The 24,090-nt window shown below is 42.4% G+C and overlaps 1 protein-coding gene and 1 long non-coding RNA gene across 4 annotated transcripts in view; one reads left to right on the forward strand and one right to left on the reverse strand.

Moving 5' to 3' along the window:
• Positions 1-7,488, reverse strand: LOC106563099 (uncharacterized). 2 transcript variants are annotated; one of them, XR_006757630.1, is made up of 6 exons: positions 6,937-7,488; positions 1,894-2,071; positions 1,651-1,692; positions 1,316-1,448; positions 1,099-1,168; positions 1-961 (listed from the first exon to the last, which is right to left on the reverse strand). It is a non-coding gene; the product is annotated as an uncharacterized lncRNA (long non-coding RNA). The 2 variants fall into 2 exon arrangements; XR_006757629.1 differs by having other exon boundaries at positions 1,894-2,082.
• tcf7l1a (transcription factor 7 like 1a) overlaps positions 5,897-24,090 on the forward strand; it is a 27,475-nt gene continuing 9,281 nt past the window's right edge. Inside the window, exons 1-4 of one of the 2 annotated variants that reach the window (XM_014128276.2) lie at positions 5,897-6,860; positions 6,991-7,072; positions 7,432-7,595; positions 20,079-20,162. In XM_014128276.2, the coding sequence (XP_013983751.1) occupies positions 6,675-6,860; positions 6,991-7,072; positions 7,432-7,595; positions 20,079-20,162 (516 nt within the window). In that variant the 5' untranslated portion in view covers positions 5,897-6,674. The remainder of the gene's footprint in view (positions 6,861-6,990; positions 7,073-7,431; positions 7,596-20,078; positions 20,163-24,090) is intronic. The other variant, XM_014128277.2, reaches the window with a different exon arrangement.

Consider the following 24,090-nt stretch of genomic DNA (forward strand, 5'->3'; position numbering starts at 1 on the left):
GGCTGGAATGGGCTACAAGACCACAATAACTTCCATCCTTCTGGACCTCTTCTCCACCTTAGCCGTGCCATTGACCACCATTGCCACAAATAATATGATTTGCAGATGTCAATCAGTCACAATTTACCCATGACGCATCATGGTTTTAATGCTCTCGAACAATGCCATGGATTCAAGGCTCTGGCAAAGATTTGTATAACTGCTCCATTTGTGGCTCTGGTGGTTGACTGTACCTGAAAAGGTAGGCTATACATATACAGTACTTCATCATGCCAACTAATTAGCTCCAGCTTTCTGTTTACACTAAACTACTAAGAAAACATTGCAGTACATTCAGTATTCTACATGACATGGCTAATGCCAAAGATGGTGGTATGGCACTGTTCCTCTGCTAATAATCAGATGAGCCCAAATACATTTACCCACATTTCGTAGTCGAGGGAAGACCATAAATAATCTAGACTTGACTATGCTTCAAATACTAGAAAAGATTAAGCAAATGTTAACAATTGGACACGCAACCATCTTTATTTGATTTACAAGTTCAATCAAAATCAAAAGTCTGACAAGACAGATAGTAAATCACAAAACATCCCCCTGATTGCGTAGAAGACCATGAGTTAGAGCCTACTGGTCTGAGACCTGACTAAAACCCGACAAAGACTAATAAACTGACATTATCCCTGGGTTAATTAAGATGCAGTAATCAAGTCAGTTTCTTTCCCTGAGGTCTCTCCACTCTCCCCCTATAAATCTTAACACGGGTCCCAGAATGATCCAAATGATGCTCTGCTTGGGTGTATAGGCATGTGGGGGCTTTCGAACAACAGGAGCTCAACGTAATTGGCCGGGAACATTCTGTAGTGTCCGTACGGTCTGTGGCCTCCCCACCAATCCTCGTCCACCATATCGATCCCTGTGATGATGTCATCTGAATCAAAGGTGATCTTAGAGTCGTCAGCTGAGGAGAAGATTGAGAGGTGAGAATAGATGAACGAAGGGAAGGAATAGAAAGATGACAGAAAACATGAGAGATGAGAAAATATGGAAAGAGAAAAAGAGGGATGTGATTTGAAACCAGAGCTGGGCAACACTCACTGGCTTGGTAGTCATACAGGGCCCTAGTACGCAAATTCTGTCCACTGGCCTCCTCTCCCTGCTCCACCACCTGAGAGAGAGATTGTTCAAGTGATTTTCAAGTGATAAGGAGTTAAAGAAAACCTAAAGGCGGTTAAAACATTGTATTCATAACACGGCTGAGGGCAACGTTGTCCTACTTCATGTAGACTCAGTGTTGGTGTGTCCTGGTAGATACCCTCATAAATGTTCGCATTTGTCTCAGCCAATGGCAGGGGCTCGTACACCTCGTCTGGGCCAATGGGCGCCTCTGTACCCGGAACCAGGGTGGCAACAGTTGGCTCGGAGAGATGAAGAAGACCTCCGGCCAGCTGTAGTTTTTAAGTGGTAACAAAGTGAGAGTGGAAATTAGTGCACGTGTGTGAGGCCTACTGTCCTCTAGTGCTGAGTCCACTGGATCATCAAAATCATCAGACCAGTACTCCTTTTCAGTAAAAGAAGACTGACACACACACAAACATTTTATTTTGACTGAAAGGCTGAAAGGGTTAGCGGCGTGCATGCATGTCTGACCTGTTTGTTGGACAGGTGAGGGCGGGCAGCTGGTGACTCAGGCTGCGAGAGCAAAGGAGCAGGGGTTAAAGGGTTATTTATGATAAAGGTGTGTGCATGCATGTCTGACCTGTGGGTTAGACAGGTGAGAGCGGGGCAGCAGTTTTAGGGCTTTCTGGGAACAGGGGTTTCTGGGAGCAGTGGAGCAGGGGTTAAAGGGTTACTTATAATACAGATGTGTGTGTGGGTGCGTGCGTGTATTACCTGTGTGTTGGACAAGTGAGAGCAGAGCTGTCGGTGCCTCGGGCCCTGAGAGCAGAGGATCAGGGGTTTCTGGGAGCAGAGGAGCAGGGGCTTCTCGGAGAAGTGGAGCAGGGGATTTTGGGGACTGTGGTTCGATTGGCGTCTCTCTCTCAGTGGACTTCTGAGACAGAAAGGGGCTCTGCAGATTCCCTGAAAGTGGGGGATGTGTTATTGATATGTCACAATTATTAATTGAGAACCTTAAAGTCAATAAGTGTTTAATGTTGACTGGTTTTCTAAGTCGATACCCATCTAGCTGGTTTATTTTTTGTATTTTTTTTAACCTTTATTTAACTATGCAAGTCAGTTAAGAACAAATTCTTATTTACAATGACAGCCTACCAAAAGGCAAAAGGCTTCCTGCGGGGATGGGGGCTGGGATTATACATAACAAAAAATTAAATAAATATCGGACAAAACACACATCACGACAAGGGAGACAATACAACACTACATAAAGAGAGACCTAAGATAACAACATAGCAAGGCAGCAACACATGACAACACAGCATGGTAGCAACATGACAACAACATGGTAGTAACACAACATGGTAGCAGCACAAAACATGGTACAAACATTATTGGGCACAGACAACAGCACAAAGGGCAAAAAGGTAGAGACAACAATATATCACGCAAAGCAGCCACAACTATCAGTAAGAGTGTCCATGATTGAGTCTTTGAATGAAGAGATTGAGATAAAAACTGTCCAGTTTGAGTGTTTGTTGCAGCTTGTTCCAGTCGTTAGCTGCAACGAACTGAAAAGACGAGCGACCCAGGGATGTGTGCGCTTTTGGGACCTTTAACAGAATGTGACTGGCAGAACGGGTGTTGTATGTGGAGGATGAGGGCTGCAGTAGCTATATCTCAGATAGGGGGGAGTGAGGCCTAAGATGGTTTTATAAATAAGCATCAACCAGTGGGTCTTGCGACAGGTATACAGAGATGACCAGTTTACAGAGGAGTATAGAGTGCAGTGATGTGTCCTATAAGGAGCATTGGTGGCAAATCTGATGGTGTTGCTTATCTATGGGCAATTCCACGATAACTGAATTGCGCCAAGACTCAGAAATCATTGATTTCAAAGCTTAACATACCATACTCTATGCACAACTACTTTTAACAATTTACACTGAACATTTGACCTAAAAACACATTTACTGGAAGAATTGTGCAGATGCAAAAAGTGTGGTAAAATAATTTATGTAAAATCTCCCTCAGTTTTTTTTATTTTTTATGTGACCACGGTTTCCATGATGTCTGCAGAAAGAAGGGGGTGCCAGCCATGACATGACACCTTGAGTTTGAAAAAAATCTATTTAGATTCTTGATCTACAGTAAGTGAAGTGGATTTACACCCAGTAACATCATTTAATTATGGGTCCCTGATCTGTACTACACAGAAATACATAATGGATGTCAATCTCTTCATGGAGATGTATCCTAAATAGGCACACAAAGAAAGGTAGAAATATGCAATATCCTCCTTTTGCATATCTGGGTATTATTCTACACACTGGCTATTACAAGTCTAAGCCAGGGGAATTGTTTTCAGATGGTCATAACAAGGATCATTTAAATATTTCATAGCATTTTTGGACCCCTTCAGGTATAAAAATAAATAAAAACATTTTGATTTAACATTGAATTTGTCCTTACTGCTATTAGCCCATAGAAACATATTGAGTAACAGATGCATACATGGAAAAACAGATAGTCAAAAATAAATAAGAAGTTTGTTTCGAAGTGTCTGTCCTGTATCTGAGAGAGAAGATCAGGAAATTATATATACAGTATCAGTCAAAAGTTTGGACACACCTACTCATTCAAAGGGTTTTCTTTATTTGACTATTTTCTACATTGTAGAATAATAGGGAATACATCAAAACTATGAAATAACACATATGGAATCATGTAGTAACCAAAAAAGTGGTAAACAAATCAAAATAGATTTTATATTTGAGATTCTTCAAAGTAGCCACTTATTGCCTTGATGACAGCTTTGCACAGTCTTGGCATTCTCTCAACCAGCTTCACCTGGAATGCTTTTCCAACAGTCTTGAAGGAGTTCCCACAGGTGCTGAGCACTTGTTGGCTGCTTTTTCATCACTCTGCGGTCCAACTCATCCCAAACCATCTCAATTGGGTTGAGGTCAGGTGATTGTGGAGGCCAGGTCATCTGATGCAGCACTCCATTACTCTCTTTCTTGGTCAAATAGCCTTACACAGCCTGGAGGCGTGTTGGGTCATTGTCCTGTTGAAAAACAAATGATAATCCCACTAAGTGCAAACCAGATGGGATTTCGTATCCCTGCAGAATGCTGTCGTGCAGTAACACTCCCCCATCCAACCTGACAGAGCTTGAGAGGATCTGAAGAGAAGAATGGAAGAAACTCCCAAAATACAGCTGTGCCAAGCTTGTAGCGTCATACCCAAGACTCGAGGCTGTAATCGCTACAAAATCTGGAAAAAGTCAAGGGGTCTAAACACTTTCTGAAGGCACTGTATAACAGTCATAGTATGTTACCATTACTGAGAATGTTATTGTAGCTGAAGCGGTCTGTTTGTTTATTATGTAGATTTGGCTACTTTGAACATCATTACTAACAATTTTAAAGAGCGGCTTTACCTAAAAAGTAATGTCTCCGTTTGACAATGGCCTATGTGGCATTGATATGAATCAAAAACATTCATTCTAGTGTCAAAATAAACTATACAGTGTAAATAGGATAATGTTTGTCATTAAAGTCAGTCTCCTCTAAAACTAAGATTTGCAAGCTGGTAGGAAAAAATTATACGTCACGGAATGAAGGGTACTCTTAACAGTTTTCTTTGGGTTGAGTTTATTTCAATCGTGCCCATAGCTGGTATCACCCAAGTAACGGTCAATTCGGAGTGCAGCTGCATGCAATCATACTGCCCACGGTCAATTTTGTTCGCACACCAGCTGGCTGAATTTAATTGGTGAAAGAAGTTGACTAGCCCTATCTAGCCTAGGCGACTTCAAGACCTTGTTAGACTGTTACAAGTTATCTAGAAGGGTGAGTTACCACTTTAAAGATTTTGAAAAAAGCTAACATAAGTACATGTGACAGATAGGATCAATAATAAATATTTTATGTTGCATTCTTCAGTTGGTTCCTTTTTCCAATATGAAATGGATTTTAAAAAGCGTTATTGTGATATAACGCTTACTTCAGTGAGATTGAATGTGCAGTAGATTTAGCCATGACAACAATACTTTCATTCAGAACCGAAAATGAACCTGATTTCAACGTCTGGAAAATACGTATTTCTACATCTGGAAAATAGGTCTTTTCAACTTCCGAAAAATAACTTTTCAACTTTCATTCAGAACCGAAAATGAACCTGATTTCAACGCTCAGAAAATACATATTTCCATATCCAGAAAATACGTATTTTCGACGCCCGGAAAAAAACATATTTTCACCTTTCATTCAGAACCTAAAATGGACCTAACTTCAATGACTGGAAAATGATCCTTTTAGAGGTCTTTCAATATCATTTTGCTATCTAGGTTGTCTCATTAACTCATTGGTGTGTGGTGGGATTATGATCGGGATGGGTGCATGCGCATTATCATCATAGTACCTTCGTCACTTCACACTGAATATGTACATAGCCAATGTAAATCTAATCTAATTCAGTCTAGTGAAAAAACAGCGATATTCAGTGTGCAATCCAGACTAATGCAGACATGGCAAAGATATACAAAAAAAAATGTACACGTATTGCCAGAACTTTCACACTGACTAAGATTTATTTTCATTTTAAAGAAATCAACTGGGAAAGATCAGGTTCTACACATGATTGATGGCTGGACTGGCATTTCTCCGCCCAACGTCTTCCCTCCTCCCTTTCTCCTCCTTCCCTCCTCCCCCTGTCTACCTTCCTCCCCCTCTTTCCCTCCTTCCCCCTTCCCCCTCCCTCTTGTCTCATCACCCCCTCCCCCAGTCTCCCGGCGGCGGCCTAGCTCTTCCTTCCACTCCACTTCAGAAACACCAAGCGACTTTTCTTCTTTCCCACGCCAACACAGACACACAAAAACAGAACATAGACAGCCAGCGAGTAACTTCTTCTCGAACTCACAATAATGACATTTTCTCAGTTTTAACGATAATGGACGACGAAATAAGCAAGAAAGTAGGGCTGGTGAGCTGACTTTGCTTCGGATGGATTTTACTCGGGGGGGGAAACAGGATAAAGTTTTATGTGCGTGCGTGTTTCAGCAAACTTCGACGCACAACTTTTCATTGTTGTCGTTTTCCCTTTCAGTTGGAGGAGATACCTAACTATATATATTTTTTACACCCGTATACAAATATTCATGGATTTAACTTTTTGGTTTCGTCGGTGTGTTTTGTAACTTGTTTTTCGATCCCAGAAGACGCAACAAGGAACACGGGGGACAAGTCAAGATATCAGCTACCTAAATAGCTACTGTAGTTAGCTTAGCTACTGTAGCTAACAAAAATGAACAGTCATTGAATGCTTACTTTTGCGGGGTTTGCAATAACTATTCTCTTGTTTATGGGTTATATCTTTACTACCATTGGAAAGCGTGGAAATACAAATAATACAGTGTGCTAGCTAGGTAGCTACGTGTTTTGAGAGAGGGTTTTTGGAACTCTGGATATTTTCCCGACCGGAGTAAGTTAACTGTTAGCTAGCTAGCTAAAACAGTACTTTCACAGAAAGACGACACTGTTTCGAATTCCAAGATGCCGCAGCTGGATGGAGGAGGAGGGGATGATTTGGGGGCAAACGACGAGTTAATTTCGTTTAAAGACGAGGGGGAGCAGGAGGAAAAAACAGCCGAGAATGTGTCCTCTGAGCGGGACCTGGACGATGTCAAGTCCTCGCTGGTCAACGAGACGGAGAACAACAGCAGTTCGTCTGACTCCGAGGTAACTAGTTTGTCTACTTAGCTAATGTTAATGTGACTGAAGATTGAATCACTCTATAAACCAGTACAGTACTAACCGTTGTCTTCTAGCTACCAATGTAATGTGTTGTTTTACAAACAATGTTTGTCAGCAGGCAGGCAGTCACAGACGTCCCCAGCAGCACAGACCAGATTGGGAGAGCTATGTCAGGCAGAGAGAGTTCTTTGCAGAAGGTAACTAAAACTTTACAAACTCATAGTAAAACTATAACTGTAGCCCTCACTGATCCTTTATGAATGCTCCCCCATTTTCTCTTGTTCTCCTATGCATTCTTTCCTATCTCTTTTTGCCTCCCAGTCTCTATCTCCCTATTCATTTAAATAAGCTTTGTTGAAATGAGGTCATTTTACACCCCTTACAAGAAACAACCAAAACCCTCCTTTCTCCCTCATCCTATCCCCCCGCCCCCCTCCCCTCTCTCAATTCAATGAGCACTGTTGACCCCAGTCTATCCCCCAGCTCAGAGGAGGGAGTGGGTCAGCAATTGCTAAAGTTAACTGTGTCTGTGTGTCTGTGTGTGTGTCTTTTCCAGCTCTGAGACAGCAACACGACAGTGGGTTGTTCAAGGCATCTCCATATGCTGGCTATCCCTTACTGATGATCCCTGACCTGGGTAACCTAGCCAACCTGAGTCACCTGGGGAACCTTGGCAACCCCTACCTCTCTCCCGGAGCCCTCTCACCCGGCGCCAGGACGGTGAGTCAGTCACACATACACGAACATGCATTAAACACTCTCGCTCTTGAGTTTATATTTTTTGCAAGTGAGGCTGCTAGACTAACATACACCGCCACACCGCACAGAAATGTATCTAGTGTGTGATGTCTGGTGTGTGTTAAGGGACAGTGAACGATGAGTTCTGTGTGTGCTCTGACAATGAGCAGTGTAATGTGTCTCGTAGCGATTAATGGTGTTATGATAACACACTAGCGTTACGGCAGCAGGCAGGCCTCAACACTGCCCTGCTAAAACGCTGATGCAGGAATGTGTGCACGTGTGAGAGAGAGACACACGTATAGATGCTACAGTATTTCTGTCATCACCATCCATGCGTACCTAATGTTAGTTGTAGTTAACATAGTTTTTTTGTTTGCTTTCTGTATATTGGGGCCAAGGACCTATTTGGGTTTATCCACTAAGTCCTTTCTAATAAGACATAAAATCTTAGATCATAATGTTAGCTTTTTAACTCAGATGTGAATAATATTCCCTACGACATAACCGGCAGTAGCTCTTTTTCATGTGCGTTTACCCCCCCCCACTCGCATACCCTGCCTGCCTCTACATTCCCCTCCCCAGGTATTAATGAGCTATTGTTGTCATGAGGAGGAGGAGGTGGAGAAGCTCAATTGACCTAATGTTGCTCTCCACAGGAGATCATTACCACACGCACACACAGTGGAGGTTCTGTTGACTTTAGTCAGCACCGTGGTTAATGCTCCCTCCTCATTAGATGGCATGTGTGTAAGAGATGCACGCCTCTCTGTCTGAGTGAAGATCTACATGCTAATGTAAACTGTACATTAGCTGAATCGTAGCACACAGCCATGTGTGCTGTCCAGCATCTACCCTCACCAAAATATGGAACAAAAACTCTAGGTGTATCCAAAACAGTAAGAGTGAAATCAGGTGCACTCTAGACCAGGACTGGAAGTTAAGTGTGTAGCGTTCCGTGATCGGGGCTTGATATAGGTGGACCCCCCCACGGATACTGTAACCCCAGGGAGAGTTGCTCTGGCCCCTTTCCTCTTTCAACACACGCTTTTGAGTTGGAGTTAGACAGCAGTGTTTGGGATGGATTCAGCCTTAGGTTGCTGATTTTACTCACTTGGTGAGCTTTCAACACACACACACACTTGGTTGTCAGTCACCCCTAAGCATTAGTGAATTTGTGGAGGGGATGTGGGGAGAGATTACTGACACTGTTCTAACACGTCTCGCTACCTCACTCTCTCTTTGTGAATGGTGTGTGCGCTGTCGACAGCCTTCTCTCCTGGTATTTTAAGTCCAGTGAGACAATGTGGAGTAAACACAAGCCAGAGGGCCTCACACTTTACATAAACACACTGCAACCTTAACACACACACACACACACACACACACACACACACACACACACACACAAGCGAGAGAGACAGACCATCTGAAGAGTGAACTCACATGGGACAATGAGGTCAGTTGCACAAAGTCTGCAAGGCTGTTTATAGTTAGTTTTTATTATAGTAGTTTATTTGAAAATGCCAACTTATCAAACACTCAAGGTAGTCAGATGATTTGTATAGTGTTTCAACTAAAAGGCAACAATTTTATTTTATATTCAAATACAGGTCTCAGAAAACCAAATAATATTTGAAGGTATTACAATATATGCAACTTATTTGAAAAATGTTTTTATGGCTGGCAAATATTTGTCAAAGAACCAAAAACTACAATAGTTATATTAGTCTAAATATATGATTATAAGCACATGGTCTGGAGGGAACCTGGATATCAAGCGTCCCACCTACTCAACAGCCAGTGTAATCCCGTGGCGCGTTATTCAAATTCCTCAAAAAATGCAAAAACTTCAATTTTTCAATCATATGACTATTTTACACCATTTTAAAGATAAGACTCTCGTTAATCTAACCACACTGTCCGATTTCAAAAAGGCTTTACAACGAAAGCAAAACATTAGATTATGTCAGCAGAGTATCCAGCCAGAAATATTCAGACACCCATTTTTCAAGCTAGCATATAATGTCACATAAACCCAAACCACAGCTAAATGTAGCACTAACCTTTGATGATCTTCATCAGATGACAACCCTAGGACATTATGTTATACAATACATGCATGTTTTGTTCAATCAAGTTCATATTTATATAAAAAACCAGCTTTTTACATTAGCATGTGACTAGCATGTGACTAGCATTCCCACCGAACACTGCCGGTGAATTTACTAAATTACTCACGATAAACGTTCACAAAAAGCATAACAATTATTTTAAGATTATAGATACAGAACTCCTCTATGCACTCGATATGTCCGATTTTAAAATAGCTTTTCGGTGAAAGCACATTTTGCAATATTCTCAGTAGATAGCCCGGCATCACAGGGCTAGCTATTTAGACACCCAGCAAGTTTAGCACTCACCAAAGTCAGATTTACTATTTACTATAAGAAAAATGTTACTACCTTTGCTGTCTTCGTCAGAATGCACTCCCAGGACTTCTACTTCAATAACACATGTTGGTTTGGTTCAAAATAATCCATAGTTATATCCAAACAGCGGCGTTTTGTTAGTTCGTTCAAGACACTATCCGAAAGGGTAAATAAGGGTGACGAGCATGGCGCAATTCGTGACAAAAAATTCTAAATATTCCATCACCGTACTTCGAAGCATGTCAACCGCTGTTTAAAATCAATTTTTATGCCATTTTTCTCATAAAAAAGCGATAATATTCCGACCGGGAATCTGCGTTTAGGTAAATAGACGAAAGAAAATAAAGCATTCGGTCGACTCGGGCACGCGCCTAAGCCCATAGTACTCTGATCGGCCACTTGCCAAAAGCGGTAATGTGTTTCAGCCAGAGCCTGCCTCGATATCGTTCGGCTTTTTCCCGGGCTCTGAGAGCCTATGGGAGCCGTAGGAAGTGTCACGTTATTGCAAAGATCCTCAGTCTTCAATTAAAAGAGCCAAGATGAAACACAATTTGTCAGACAGGCCACTTCCTGCATGGAATCTTCTCAGGTTTTGTTCTGTTATACTCACAGACACCATTCAAACAGTTTTAGAAACTTTAGGGTGTTTTCTATCCAAAGCCAATAATTATATGCATATTCTAGTTACTGGGCAGGAGTAGTAACCAGATTAAATCGGGTACGTTTTTTATCCGGCCGTGTCAATACTGCCCCCTAGCCCTAACAGGTTAATAAAGCCTACAATGAAAGGCCCACTAAAGTAAAAAAAACAGATTTTCCTGTTTTATATAGTGCCTTCAAAGTATTCATGCCCCTTGACTTGTTCAAAATTGTTGTTATAGGCTCAAAATAAAATAAATTCTCACCCATCTACACACAATATTCCATAATGAAATGCATATATTTTCTGAAATGTTTGCTAATTTATTAAATGAAACAGAAATATCTTAATTACAATACACAGTGCCCTCGGAAATTATTCATACTTTCACTTTTCCCACATTTTGTTACGTTACCGCCTTATTCTAAAATTGATAAAATAATTTTCCCCCTTATCAATCTACAAACAATACCCCATAATAACAAAGCGAAAACAGGTTTTAAGAAATGTTTGCAAATGTATAAAAAAAATACTGTATTTACTTAAGTATTCAGCCCCTTTCCTATGAGACTCAATTGAGCTCAGGTGCATCCTGTTTCATCCTTGATGTGTCTACAACTTGATTGGAGTCCACCTGTGGTAAATTCAATTGATTAGACATGATTTGGAAAGGCACACGCCTGTATGTAAGGTCCCACAGTTGACAGTGCATGTCAGAGTAAAAACCAATCCATGAGGTCAAAGGAATTGTCCTTAGAGCTCCGAGACAGGATTGCACCGAGCCAAAGATATGGGGAAGGGTACCAAAAAATGTTAGCAGCATTGAAGGTCCCCAAGAACAGTGGCCTGCATCATTCTTAAATTGAAGAAGTTTGCAGCCACCAAGACTCTTCCTAGAGCTGGCTGTCCAGGCAAACTGAGCAATCGGGAGAGAAGGTCCTCGGTCGGGGAGGTGACCAAGAACCCAAAGATCACTTTGACAGAGCTCCAGAGTTCCTCTGTGGAGATGGAAGAACCTTGCAGAAGGTCACGTATTTCTGCAGCACTCCGCTAATCAGGCATTTTATGGTAGAGTGGCCAGACGGAAGCCACTCTTCAGTAAAAGGCACATGACATCCTGCTTGGAGTTTGCCAAAAGGCACCTAAAGGACTCTGTCCATGAGAAACGAGATTCTCTGGTCTGATGAAACCAAGACTGGACTGTTTGGCCTGAATGCCAAGCTTCATGTCTGGAGGAAACCAGCCACTTCTCATCACCTGGCCAATACCATCCCTATGGTGAAGCGTGGTGGTGGCAGCATCATGCTGTGGGGATATTTTTAGTCAGGATCGAGAGAAAGCTGAACGGAGCAAAGTACAGAGATCCTAGATGAAAACCTGCTCAGGGCCTTAGTCTGGGGAAAAGGTTCACCTTCCAACGGGACAACGGCCCTAAGCACACAGCCAAGAGAATGCAGGAGTGGCTTCGGGACAAGTCTTTTAATGTCCTTGTCTGGTCCAGCCAGAGCCCGGACTTGAACCCGTTCGAACATCTCTGGAGAGACCTGAAAATAGCTGTGCAGCATTGCTCCCCATCCAACCTGACAGAGCTTGAGAGGATCTGAAGAGAAGAATGGGAGAAACTCTCCAAATATAGGTGTGCCAAGCTTGTAGCATCATACCCAAGAAGACTCGAGGCTGTAATTGCTTATAACAGGGAACCTTTTTTGTGGGATACACACAAGATACACAAGGTCTTGTGGCATATTTTGTTTAAACTATCCCAATTTTAGATTTCTTTTTAAATGTAATTTATTTAACCTGTTGAGGACAGACGTAACCCCGTTCTGCCTGCGGAACCCCTAGCCAATGGCATCGCACGGCGCGAAATACAAAACCAACTAAAATACCACAATTCAATTTTCTCAAACAATCAACTATTTTACACCATTTTAAAGATAAGACTCTCTAACCACATTGTTCGATTTCAAAAAGGCTTTACAGCGGAAAAAAAACAAATTATGATAGGAGAGTACATAAACTCAAATAATCACACAGCCATTTTCCAAGCAAGCATATATGTCACATAAACCCAAACCACAGCTAAATGCAGCACTAACCTTTGATCTTCATCAGATGACACTCCTAGGACATTGTTATACAATACATCCGTGTTTTGTTCAATCAAGTTTATATTTATATCAAAAATCAGCTTTTACATTACCATGTGATGTTCAGAACTAGCAACCCACGGAAAACTTCCGGTGAATTTACTAAATTACTCATGATAAACGTTCACAAAATACATAACAATTATTTTAAGAATTATAAATACAGAACTCCTTTATGCAATCGCGGTGTCAGATTTTAAAATAGCTTTTCGGCGAAAGCACATTTTGCAATATTCTGAGTACATAGCCCGGCCATCACGGCTAGCTATTTTGACACCCACCAAGTTTGGGGCTCACTAAACTCAGAATTACTATTAGAAAAATTGGATTACCCTTGCTGTTCTTCGTCAGAATGCACTCCCAGGACTTCTACTTCAACAACAAATGTTGTTTTGGTTCCAGATAATCCATACTTATATTCAAATAGCTCCGTTTTGTTTGTGCGTTCAGGTCACTATCCGAAGGGTGACGCACGAGCGCATTTCGTGACAAAAAAAATCTAAATATTCCATTACCGTACTTAGAAGCATGTCAAACGCTGTTTAAAATCAATTTTTATGCAATTTTTCTCGTAAAATAGCGATAATATTCCATTCAAAGGCTGAAGGAAAAAAGTGGAGTAGTCTCGTGAACGCGCCTATGTCTCACTGTCCCCAGGCTGACCACTCACAAACAGAGCTGCTGTACTTTTCCCAGAGACAGCAGACACCCCATTCCACTTTCTGGCGGCTTTAGAGAGCCAATGGAAGCCTTAGAAAATTTCACGTTACAGCACAGATGCTGTATTTTCGATAGAGATGCAACAGAGGGACAACAAATTGTCAGACAGGGCACTTCCTGTATGGAATCTTCTCAGGTTTTGTCCTGCCATATGAGTTCTGTTATACTCACAGACACCATTCAAACAGTTTTAGAAACTTTAGAGTGTTTTCTATCCAAATCTACAAATTATATACATATTGTAGTTTCTGGGCAGGAGTAGTAACCAGATTAAATCGGGTACGTTTTTTATCCGGCCGTGAAAATACTGCCACCTATCCCAATGAAGTTAACCTTCAATTAACTAGGCAAGTCAGTTAAGAACAAATTCTTATTTACAATGATGGCCTAGGAACAGTGGCTTAACTGCCTTGTTCAGGGGCAGAATTACAGATTTTCTTACCTTGTCAGCTCTGTGATTCGATCTAGCAACCTTTCGGTTACTGGCCCAACGCTCTAACCACTAGGCTACACTAGGCTACCTCTCGCCCCAAATATCGTTGTGTGGCCCAGCCAGAGCCCGGACTTGAACCTGTTTGAAAATCCCTGGAGAGACTTGAAAATAGCTGTGCAATGGAATTGCAACCCTCTGCATGCACAGTGCATTCTTCCATCACATGTGCTGTGCACTCTTCCATCAAATGTATAGCTGATTCTCAAGATCTTGCACACTAATGAGATGCTATTGAGCCCACACTACTACACTGTCTGAGCCAAGGACTACATGCTTTCTGGTAAGTTTTGATTACAATACTGGGTAGGGTGAATATATTTTATATGACAGTGTTTAAATCATTTATAACTGAACAGTTTTTGCTCTTTAGTTTTTGCTACCATGTGGGATTTATCTTGCTTGAGCCTGCTCTGAGTGTTAATTCACCTGTTTCCGTACATGTTTCATCTTAAAACATTATCTTACAAAGGAGTTGTTTAATCTAACTGCTTAACTATTTATCTGTACATGGAATTGTATTTTATTTTTTACTAATTTTCTTCCTAATCTTTACAGGAAAATGCTGCGGGCACTATCTGATGTGTGGAAACATTTCACTGCAGCTAATGTAGAAGGAAAAGCTGTGTACATTTGCAAACACTGTGCCAAATCATTTGTGAAGAATGCAACAAAGATGCAGAATCATCTGGCCAAGTGCATAAAGTTCCCTCAGTGCTAACAACAAGCAACCTCTGACAAAAGTCCCTCTACTTCTATTCGCAGTGAAAATGATGAATTAGACACCTTATCGATAGCAACAGCTCATGGTTCTCCTGGAGTCAGAAGTTTTTTGACTCAATGGAGGAACGTAGTCAGAGAAATGCTGATGAATGTCTTGCGTGAGCTGTGTATGCAACTGGTTCAACTCTGCTCACAGGCAATGTGTATTGGAAGAGATTTCTGAATGTTCTTCGTCCAGCATACACCCCTCCAACCAGACATGCTTTATCTACTCATTTGCTGGATACAGAGTTCAAGTGAAGGTCAAGCAAATAATCGAGAAAGCAGACTTTATTGCAGTTATCTGATGGGTGGTCAAATGTTCGTTGGCAAGGAATAATTAACTACATCTCCATCCCTCAACCAGTATTCTACAAGAGCACAGACACACCGGTCTCTACATTGCAGATGAGCTGAAGGCAGTTATCAATGACCTTGGACCACAGAGGGTATTTGCACTGGTGACAGACAATGCTGCAAACCTGAAGGCTGCTTGGTCTAAAGTGGAGGAGACCTACCCTCACATCACACCCATTGGCTGTGCTGCTCATGCATTGAATCTGCTCCTCAAGGACATCATGGCACTGAAAACAATGGATACACTCTGCAAGAGAGCCAAAGAAATGGTTAGGTACTTGAAGGGTCATCAAGTCATAGCAGCGATCTACCTCACCAAGCAAAGTGAGAAGAATAAGAGCACCGCATTGAAGCTGCCCAGCAACACCCATTGGGGGGGTGGTGTCATCATGTTTGACAGTCTCCTGGAAGGGAAAGAGTCTCTCCAAGAAATGGCCATATCACCATCTGCCGATATGGACAGCCCCATCAAGTGGATCCTTCTGGATGATGTATTTTGGTTGAGTGGTAAGCAGCCTGAAACTCCTGAAACCTATAGTAGTAGCCATTGCACGGATTGAGGGAGACAATGCCATCCTGTCTGATGTTCATTCTGCTTGCAGATGTAAGGGAAGAAATCCATACTGCCCACTTCACTGTTGCTCCAAGCAGAGGAAACTGCAGTTCTGAAATACATCAAAAAGCGTGAAGACTTCTGCCTGAAGCACATACACACTGCAGAGAACATGTTGGACCCCAAGTATGCTGGCAAGAGCATCCTGTCTGGTGCAGAGATCAACAAGGCCTATGGTGTCATCACTACCTTGTCTCGCCACCTTGGCAAGGTTCTTGGCGGTCTGACGAAGTACACTTCCAAGCAAGAGCTTTGGGATGGAGATGCAATATGGCAGTCTTGCCAACATATCTCATTAGCCACCTGGTGGGAGGGACTTTGTGGATCTGAGGTTCTTTCCCCTGTTGCCTCCATCCTCCAAATCTCACCAACATCAGCCGCCTCAGAGCGCAACTGGTCCTTGTATGGGAACACACACACCAAAGCACGCAACAGGCAATACAAGGGTTGAGAAATTGGTGGCCATCCGGGCATATTTGAGGCTTTTTGAGTCTGACAACGAGCCTTCCTCAACAAGGTTGGAAAGTGACAGTGAAGAGGTCTCAGTCTGATGTTCAAGAGGTGGACATTGAGGAGGTCCAGGGAGAAGACATGGAAGCCTGAGAGGAAGACAACCAAAGCTTTGGTTTCTAGACAATCATTTTACAGATGTATGTTGAAGAAAATTTTGAGATGCGATGGATCATTAAATATTCCCATTTGTTTTTCAGTGAAATCATCCCATGTGAAGAGTCAACTAATTGAATTAAAGTTCAATTCATAACTAAATTGTTTTATTTCTTTTGGAAGGATTTAATCATTTGCAATTGTCTACTTATGATAAGGTAAAAGGTTTGTTTCTGTCTCCATATGAGATGGTAAATATATGCAATGCAAAAAACATCTACATTTAAATGGTATTAAAATTAATTCCCATTTATTCCCATGGAAAGTTTCCACCTCTGAATATCCCCAAAATGTGCAACCCTAGTCGTACCCAAGAAGACCAGAGGCTGTAATCGCTGCCAAAGGTGCTTCATCAAAGTGCTGGGAAAAGGGTCTGAATGCTTCAACATCAACAAAATGAAGGCGCTGATTGTAGACTTCAGGAGACAGCAGAGGGAATCTGCCCCCATCCACATCGACAAGGCCGCAGTGGAGAAGGTTCAAAAGCTACAATCTGAAATGGTCCACCCACACAGATAGTGTGGTGAAGGCGGCGCAACAGCTCCTCTTCAACCTAAAAGACCCTCACTACCTTCACATCCTGTCGGGCTGTGTCACTGCCTGGTACGGAAACTACGCCTAACATGACCGCAGAGCTCTCCAGAAGGTGGTGCGATCTGCCCAACGCATCACTGGGGGCACACTGCCTGCCCTCCAGGACATAAATAACATCCGGAGTCAGAGGAGGGCCAAGAAAATCAAGGACATCAGCCAACCGAGCTACGGCCTGTTCACCCCACTACCATCCAGAAGGCGAGGTCAGTACAGGTGCATCAAAGCTGGGAAAGAGACTGAAGAACTGTCAAGTAGACTGTTAAATAGTCTAGTCACCACTAGCCGGTAACCTGCCCTGAACTTTGGTCACTCTCGCTAGCCGGCTACCGCCCGGTTATTCTACCATGCACCTTAGAGGCTGCTGCCCTATGTACACCGAACAAAAATATAAATGCAACATGGAACAATTTCTACGATTTTACCTATTTACAGTTTATATAAGGAAATCAGTCAATTTAAATACATTTGTTACGCCCTAATCTATGGATTTTCCATGACTGGGAATACAGATATGCATCTGTTGGTCACAGATACCTTAACTAGGGGCATGAATCAGAAAACCAGTCGGTATCTGCTGTGACCAGCATTTGTCTCGTAGTGCGACATCTCCTTTGCATGGAGTTGATCAGGCTGTTGAATGTAGTCCCACTCCTCTTCAATGCCTGTGCGAATTCGCTAGATATCGACTGGAACGTGCTGTCGTACATGTCGACACAGAGTATCCCAAACATGCTCAATGGGTGACATGTCTGGTGAGTGTGGCCATGGAAAAACTGGGACATTTTCAGCTTCCAGGAATTGTGTACGGATCCTTGTGACGTGGGGCCGTGCATTATCATGCTGAAACATGAGGTGAGGGCTGTGGATGAATGGCACGACAATGGTCCTCAGGATATCGTCACGGTATCTCTGTGCATTCCAATTGCCATAGATAAAATGCAATTTGTTTGTTATCTGTAGTTTATGCCTACCCATAACCTCAGCGCACCATGGGGCACTCTGTTCACAACGTTGACATCAGCAACTGCTCGCCAACACGGTGCCGCACATGCTGCGTGCCATCTGCCCCGTACACTTGAAATAGGGATTCACACTTCTCCCGCATTCTAGTGGCCGTCGAAGGTGAGCATTTTCCCACTGAGGTTGGACATGATGCCAAATTGCAGTCAGGTCAAGACCCTGGTAAGGATGACAAGCACACAGATGAGCTTCACTGAGATGGTTTCTGACAGTTTGTGCAGAAATTCTTCTGTTGTGTAATCCCATAGTTTCCGTTTTGCCAAATTCTCTTAAATGATGTTGGAGGCGGCTTATGGTAGATAAATGAACATTCAATTCTCTGGCCACAGCTCTGGTGGACATTGCTGCAGTCAGAATGCCCATTGCACACTCCCTCAACTTGAGGCATCTTTGGCATTGGGCTGTGGGACACAACTGCACATTTTAGAGTGGCCTTTTATTGTCCCCAGCACAAGGTGCACCTGTGTAATGATCGTGGTGGTAAATCAGCTTCTTAATATGCCACACCTGTCAGTTGGATGGATTACCTTGGCAAAGGAGAAACTCACTAACAGGGATGTAAACTAATTTGTGCACAGTTTTTGAGAGAAGTAAGCGCTTTGTGTGTATGAACAATTTCTGCAATCTCTTATTTCAGTTCATGAAACATGGGACCAACACTTTACATGTTGCGTTTCATATTTTGGTTTAGTGTAAGCACACAATGGCATGCTAATTTAAAAGATAGCTTGTCATTATTAGTCTGGTTCTGTATGGAATGCAGTACATTATGAGAGCGGTCTGCTTGGTGCGACCAAATCATTTGCTGGTGCCATCAACTGAAAACATTTGTTGCACCAGTGGGAAAAACTTTGTCTAGAGCCCTGCGGACATGGATGATTGACTGGCCCGGAAGGTTTCCAAAACCTCCCTGGGCCAGCAGGCAGTCCTGTATGTCGAGCCGTGTGCTGTTTACTCACCTTTTCATTTATGGTGAATAGCATTCACAAACCTATCACTCCTAGTTGAAGTGGAGGGAGGGGGGTGTTGGTGTGTGTGGTTTCTATCTTGGTGTTTTGTAAGAAGCAGTAAGTTTAGCCTCCAGCCATGCAGCAACATCATGATTGTACAGCAAACTACCGATTGTTCAGGGATAAAGGGAGTGAGAGAGGCAGAGTTGTGTAGGCTTCATCAGTATGGTATTTCTAACAGCTGGTTTCATTTAGAACTCACAGCCAGAACTTCCTGGGGCCTTAGAATGGGGGTATATGTGTGTGTACTGGAGGCTGGTGTGTGTGTGTGTGCGCTCAGCCCCACTCTCCCTCTCTCACTCACACACACACACAGGGCCTACACTTTCTCCGTGTGCAGTGAACACACTCCCTGCACAGGCAAACACTTATTATGTACTTGTGGTCCTCATTATTTGAGTTTTATTTGACCTGCCACACAATGGGACCCTTATTCATGACGTGCGTGTGCTCTTGTTTCTTTCCTCAACTGAAAGTCAGCGACTCGACGTAGCATGTTGGTCTGCTGTGAACATTATACCACAACCCTGACACACATTCCCCGACGCTCTCCCCTTTTCTACTCTATATTGCCATGTCCATTTTTAGCCCTATATCTTATCCCTTCTTCCTTCCTGTCTCACCACCTTGGGGTGGTGACTGACCGCTGAGCGGTTGTGCCCTACGTTAAAAGCCCGTGTGTGTGTGCACCCGCTGCTTTTCTAAACGAATGCGCTCCCACACATAAACCTTCATGCAGAGAGACGTACATCTGGAGTCTGACTGATACACTCACCAGATGTCTGCAGAAAGTAATCCGACCAGGACCCATGTGGAGAGTCATCGGAATTCACTTCTCGCTCTCACCTCTCACACTGTAATGCACTCACATCCTACCAGCTGTACCCATTTCATGATATGTTGTTTTGTCCATAAAATTACATTTTTTTTGTGTGGTGCTTAATTGTTCGCACGCAGTCTTTAAATCTTTTAATTCTCTCTCTCCCCATTCCTTTGTCTTTCTCTCTCCAGTATTTACAGATGAAGTGGCCCATGCTGGATGTTCCTGGAACCTCTGCTTTAAAAGACCCTCGCTCCACCTCCTCCGCTCACATGGTGGGTGTGTGTCTTAGGGCTGGTCGGTATACCGTATTTTACTATACCGGTATTGATGCATGGACCAGTTTAAGTTTTTACTTAACCTTCTATAACATTTTTTTCAATGTTTGGTTTGTTACATGTGATACGCTACTCCGCTGTGTGTAGCGTCCATTTAATATAGTTTACTCCGCAACTTGAGACGTCTCGCTCCTCTCCCTTTCTCTCTCTCCATGCCACTTTCTACACAGACCAAGCCCCCACCCCTGTCACTCAAGGAGCGTGCCGTTGTTGTGTTCAGTTTGCATGGCCAATGCAGCACATGCAACAAGATGCTGATTTCCAGTTTACTAAATATAAATCTACAAGCGTTCTATAATTACACTTTGTTTGTGTATCTTACTGTCTGCAAACAGCGAGTTTGTCTTAGCATGTTGTGGCAAAAATGTATTGTTTTTGAGACTAACGCTAATCATAGTTAGATGTCTGGCTAACTAGCTAGCTAATAAATCTACTGAGTCAGAGCAAATGTAGATAGCTAATATAGCCTTGTACTAGTGATGGTTGGTGTAGGCCTAAATCAGCATGTTTCTTCAAAATCAAAGGGCAATAGGCAAAGCATGAATGTTAGCTAACCTCTCTGGGCTAGGCGGGACGAATTCGTCCCACCTACGTAACAGCCACTTTAAGCCTGTTGCGCGATTTTCAAAACCTTAAAAATCCTATTACTTCAATTTCTCAAACATATGACTATTTCACAGCTATTCAAAGACAAGACTCTCGTTAATCTAACCACACTGTCCGATTTCAAAAAGGCTTTACAACGAAAGCAAAACATTAGATTATGTCAGCAGAGTACCAAGCCAGAAATAATCAGACACCCATTTTTCAAGCTAGCATATAATGTCACATAAACCCAGAAGACAGCTAAATGCAGTACTAACCTTTGATGATCTTCATCAGATGACAACCCTAGGACATTATGTTATACAATACATGCATGTTTTGTTCAATCAAGTTCATATTTATATAAAAAAACAGCTTTTTACATTAGCATGTGACGTTCAGAACTAGCATACCCCCCGCAAACCTCCGGAGGAATTCGCTAACATTTTACTAAATTACTCACGATAAACGTTCACAAAAAGCATAACAATTATTTTAAGAATTATAGATACAGACCTCCTCTATGCACTCGATATGTCCGATTTTAAAATAGCTTTTTGGTGAAAGCACATTTTGCAATATTCTAAGTACATAGCCCAGGCATCACGGGCTAGCTATTTAGACACCCGGCAAGTTTAGCACTCACCATAATCATATTTACTATTATAAAAGTTTGATTACCTTTTGTTGTCTTCGTCAGAATGCACTCCCAGGACTGCTACTTCAATAACAAATGTTGGTTTGGTCCAAAATAATCCATCGTTATATCCGAATAGCGGCGTTTTGTTCGATGCGTCCCAGACACTATCTGAAATGGTAAATCAGGGTCGTGCGCATGGCGCAATTCGTGACAAAAAAATCTAAATATTCCATTACCGTACTTCGAGGCATGTCAACCGCTGTTTAAAATCCATTTTTATGCCATTTTTCTCGTAAAAAAGCGATAATATTCCGACCAGGAATGTCCATTTAGCTAAACTGAGGAAAGTAAACAAAGCTTTCGGTCGACGCGGGCACGTGCCTGAGTCTCACAGTACTGTAACCAGCCACTACCCAAACGCGCTACTTTGTTTCAGCCAGAGCCTGCAAAGCCACGATTCAGCTTTTTGCCGCCTTCTGAGACCCTATGGCAGCCGTAGGAAGTGTCACGGGACAGCTAAGATCCTCACTCTTCAATAAACAGAGACAAGAAGAACGACACCTTGTCAGACAGGCCACTTCCTGCCTGAAACCTTGTCAGGTTTTTGCCTGCCAAATGAGTTCTGTTATACTCACAGACACCATTCAAACAGTTTTAGAAACTTTAGGGTGTTTTCTATCCATATGTAATAAGTATATGCATATTCTAGTTACTGGGTAGGAGTGGTAACCAGATTAAATCGGGTACGTTTTTTATCCAGCCGTGTCAATACTGCCCCCTATCCTAAACAGGCTAAATGACGTAGCTAAGATAACATTTTAATGTAACCGAAGGTTATACGGTCCCCTAGGAAACACTGACCAACACTTTGGTTCCTACCCTGTCACAACTACTCCGTCTTTTTTTTATTTGTCATGTCAAACACTGTATTCGAAGTGCCCACTTATATTCTAACTTTATAGAATTAGAATAAACAAATCAAAATGTATTTGTCACATGCTTTGTAATCAACTGGTGTGGATAAACAGTGAAATACTTACTTACCTTGCTATTTCCATGATTTGAACATTTCCCCCAAGTGTTTTGATCTAAATCGCAATTGCAATATTTGTTTAAAAAAATACGGCCTAGATCTTTGCCCATATCGTGCAGCCCTATGTGGCAGTGTGGAAATTGTCTCAAATGAGTGTAGGAAATGGATGAAAATACTGAAATTTGAAAAGTATAAAACATTCAGAAGAGAGAGAGCCATTGAAATCACTTAGAATAATCTATTTGTTTCCACCTTATCGTCATGCACTCCTTACCCATAAAGCAAATGTGGAGCGTTTTATTGTTCAAAAACATGAAGGAAAAAGGAAACCACACACTGCTCTTGATAGTATCACTGATATTTAATAAGCTTAAGTATGGCCCCACCCACATCCGTTCCATGCATGGAAAGGGGTTGGAGGCAAAGGAAAAATAAATAAGTGCTACCAAACATAACAATATGCATTTCACAAACATCTTATTTATACACTTTTGTAGTGTTTGTGAAATGCATATTATGTTTGGTAGCACTTATTTATTTTTCCTTCCTGATTTAAAAAAATTCACAAAAGCTCTGACGAAGGCCGTGAGGCCGATACGTAAGCTTATTAAATATCAGTGATACTATCAAGAGCAGTGTGCGGTTTCCTTTTTCCTTCATCCTGTTTCAACTGTTGCCAGGCACCTGCAAAAAGATTGCTCAGATGTGCGAGTGCCTTTTTAATATTGTTCAAAAACATAAAATACCACCACACTGAAAAAATATTGTGATATATTTTTGCCATATTGCCCAGCCGTTGTGTGTGCGTGCTTCACAATCTAGCCACCATGCAGTGACAATGGTCGGAGCACAATTGGCCCAGCGTCGTTAGGGGAGGGTTTGTTCCGGGTAGGCCCTCATTGTAAATAATTTGTTCTTAATGGACTTGCCTAGCTAAGTTTAAATAAAATTAAAACATCCTGACTGACATCTAAAAGGCCAACTGTTGCTCAAGCTAGCTTCTTGCTAAGTATCTGGTCTTTCTTACAAAACTTACCTGAGTATGTAACCCTGCACTGCTAGTATAAGCCATTTAGATTGTCTCCTAGAGTGCTCCCGCCCCCCATGCGCACACACGCACAAAGCACTCAGGTGACCTGACTCCTGACCTCCTTCACCCTCTCCAGGCTTACACACACACCCTCCTGACCTCCCTCAAACTCGCTGCAGACAGACACTGGAATGTTCAAGCTGAATAGTGTTAATCCGCCCGGAGACACAGGACTTTCACACCTCGGTGTGTGTGTGTCTATAAGACCGGTGGAGTGAGTGTGTATGAGATGAGCGGGATTGTGTTCCTGTGTGTGTGTGTGTGTGGAAAGACCTGCTCTGCCATGGAGGACTGATCCCCTGTCATTGATAGTCAGACTGAGAGGCCCTACCCAGAAACAACCCTAGCCCTTAGGCTCATGTGTAGATTTTAAGGCATTGTACAGTAGGGCTGGGAATTGCCAGGGACTGGACGCTACGATATTATCACGATACTTAGGTGTCAATACAAAATGTATTGCGATTCTCACGATACTGATTTATTGTGATTCAATGTTCCAAACATATTGCTTACTGTA

This window comes from Salmo salar, chromosome ssa11 (genome assembly GCF_905237065.1).
Source record: "Salmo salar chromosome ssa11, Ssal_v3.1, whole genome shotgun sequence".
Classification (NCBI taxonomy): domain Eukaryota; kingdom Metazoa; phylum Chordata; class Actinopteri; order Salmoniformes; family Salmonidae; genus Salmo; species Salmo salar.